The 2,234-nt window shown below is 37.7% G+C and overlaps 1 protein-coding gene across 1 annotated transcript; it reads left to right on the top strand.

The window, feature by feature from the left end:
- The first annotated feature begins 992 nt into the window (after window positions 1-992).
- Window positions 993-2,036, top strand: LOC105314594 (uncharacterized). The gene has a single exon (XM_011408857.1). It carries the CDS (start codon window positions 993-995, stop codon window positions 2,034-2,036), a length of 1,044 nt encoding a protein of 347 aa, XP_011407159.1.
- The last annotated feature ends 198 nt before the right edge of the window (window positions 2,037-2,234 follow it).

The raw sequence follows: 2,234 nt of genomic DNA, 5'->3' as shown, positions 1-2,234 counted from the left end.
AACTATTATTGTTGTGATCACTAGGTCACTATATTGCATTTGTATAGACGACTATTTATGTATTTACTCATACTTTATGATACTAACAGTATATACACAATAATTTGAAACCATCTCAACGATAACAAAGATAATTATTGTTATTAACATCAATTTTTAACAAATAAAAACATAAAAATCATGTAACGATGAAAGTGTTTTACTTCATACTGGACGTTACTATTAATAGTTAGTTACATGATGCTCAGCTATTCTAGCACACTTATGATCCTTGGAATGCTTCTTACATGTGAATAAAGACTAAGTCCTATAGTTTGAAGAAGTGAAAAGATGGTCATAATCATCCACACTCCAGCTGCAAATAACAACTGAGTGAGTTATTCCACCGTACCTGGTTCTGATGGACTGAGACTAACTCTGATGATAGACACTAGTCATAGGACTCAGCTGAATACACTTCTATCTTCCTAGCAATGGAGGGACAAGCGCCCTGGCTCCTGAAAGCAAAATTTAGAAAAACGGGATTGGCCAATGGTTGAGAATATTCCTATGATAAAATGCTATAAAAGCCAAAACAGCAACCAAAGAGCTTACAAAAGAGATAGATAGAGTATACTGAAACAAAAGGACAGCTCAAAGTGGCTCCCACAGCTAGAATGGATGGATAAAAGAGAAGGTTGTTTAGCCTGTCTTTCCCTCCAAAAATCCGCCATTTTACCACCACTTTGGGTGGGCGTTAATTAGAATCATTTCGGTGCATAAGGTCCATTGCAGCTGATTTAATTAATTAATTAATTAATTTAATCACTCTAAAATACTGAAAATATCCTGAATGTGACTCTTCAATCTTCATTCTTCAATTTCATTCTTCAATTTATAGGCACAGTACCTGACAGTAGGACACTCACCTCTAATTTATTATCTACTCTTGATGTGTGTGATACAGTTGCATGTAGCTAACCACATGTAACTGTATAAGCCTTTTTTTTGAAATGGCTGCAGAAGTTTCTTTAAACGTTAAACCAAGGATGAAGATACTGGTAATCGGCCATAATGGGAGCGGTAAGTCTTCTGTTATAAACGAGATGGTGGCAAAAAAAGTAGCAAAAGTTGGCCGACCAGAAGACCCAACTCCTCACGATCCAATTGAGGCCCACAATTGCACAATTGGAGACGTAGATGTCACGATATTTGATACAAGAGGATTTGGTGACCCTTCAGTAACAGACAAGAAGACAATGGAGGCTGTTACTAAAATCAAGACCGTAGATGTGGTGCTGATATGTCACAAGCTGTATGGCAGGGTTGATGATGCGACTGAAAAAGAACTAAAGGTTCTAGTTGACAGGATGGGTAATGACAGTAAAGGTTTGATTGACTTATCTGTTTTTGTCTTTACTTTTGGCGATGATTACCTATCAAGATGTGATCCCGAGTTTACTAATGATGGTAGATTGACAGAAGAATCAAAAGTGCAAATTAAAGATGAATTGGTGGCACAGCAAGCAATAATGGAACACAAGTTAAAAGAAAAGTTAAGAAAAATAGTCGTTGATAAAAAAGTTGTTAACAGAATACCCAGTTGTATATCTTGTGGGAAAAGGAAAAAGAATGGAAAGCAAAAAGAGTTGCCTACAAGTAGTTTCTCTAGTTGTAATTGGATTGAAGATCTTTGGGACTTATGTGAGCAGCGATGCAAACCTGAAGCAAGGCCATTTGTTCGTTCCATGAAAAGCACCATCATTAATACATTAGTGATGGGTGGGCTAGGAGGAGGAGCAGTTGGAGCTGTTGTTGGTGGCGTTGCTTCAGGAATTGAAGCAGGTGCTACCCTCGGTACTGCAGCTACACCAGGAGTTGGTACAGTAGCTGGAGCTGTTGTTGGTGGAGTTATTGCTGGAGCAATTGCTGGTGGGATTTATGGTGTTGGTGCTGCTGGCGTTGGTGCTGCAGTAGTAGGAATTGGAGTTGCAGCTGCTGGAATTGGAGCTAGAGTTGTAGAGGCAGTGAAGGGCAAATCTGATAAAAGCAATTGAAAAACTCTAAACTTTTTAATAGCTAATGAACACAATACTTAGTTATTAGTGACTTATTTAGTACTCTTAGTGATTTATTTCCTCTTGTAAGTTAATAATAATAACAATAGTGATGTGCTACAAGTTAAAACATTTTAAAGTCTTTTCTCCATTACTGCACGTCCATTGACCAGCACAGGAGAATCAGACGGATCTATA

Source organism: Amphimedon queenslandica, unplaced genomic scaffold, assembly GCF_000090795.2.
Source record: "Amphimedon queenslandica unplaced genomic scaffold, v1.1 AMPQUscaffold_12764, whole genome shotgun sequence".
Taxonomy (NCBI): Eukaryota; Metazoa; Porifera; class Demospongiae; order Haplosclerida; family Niphatidae; genus Amphimedon; species Amphimedon queenslandica.
This window is presented reverse-complemented; position numbering and strand designations above follow the sequence as displayed.

Excerpts from the sequence above, each read along its gene's own strand:
- LOC105314594 (XM_011408857.1), top strand. The coding sequence starts at position 993 with ATGGCTGCAGAAGTTTCTTTAAACGTTAAACCAAGGATGAAGATACTG.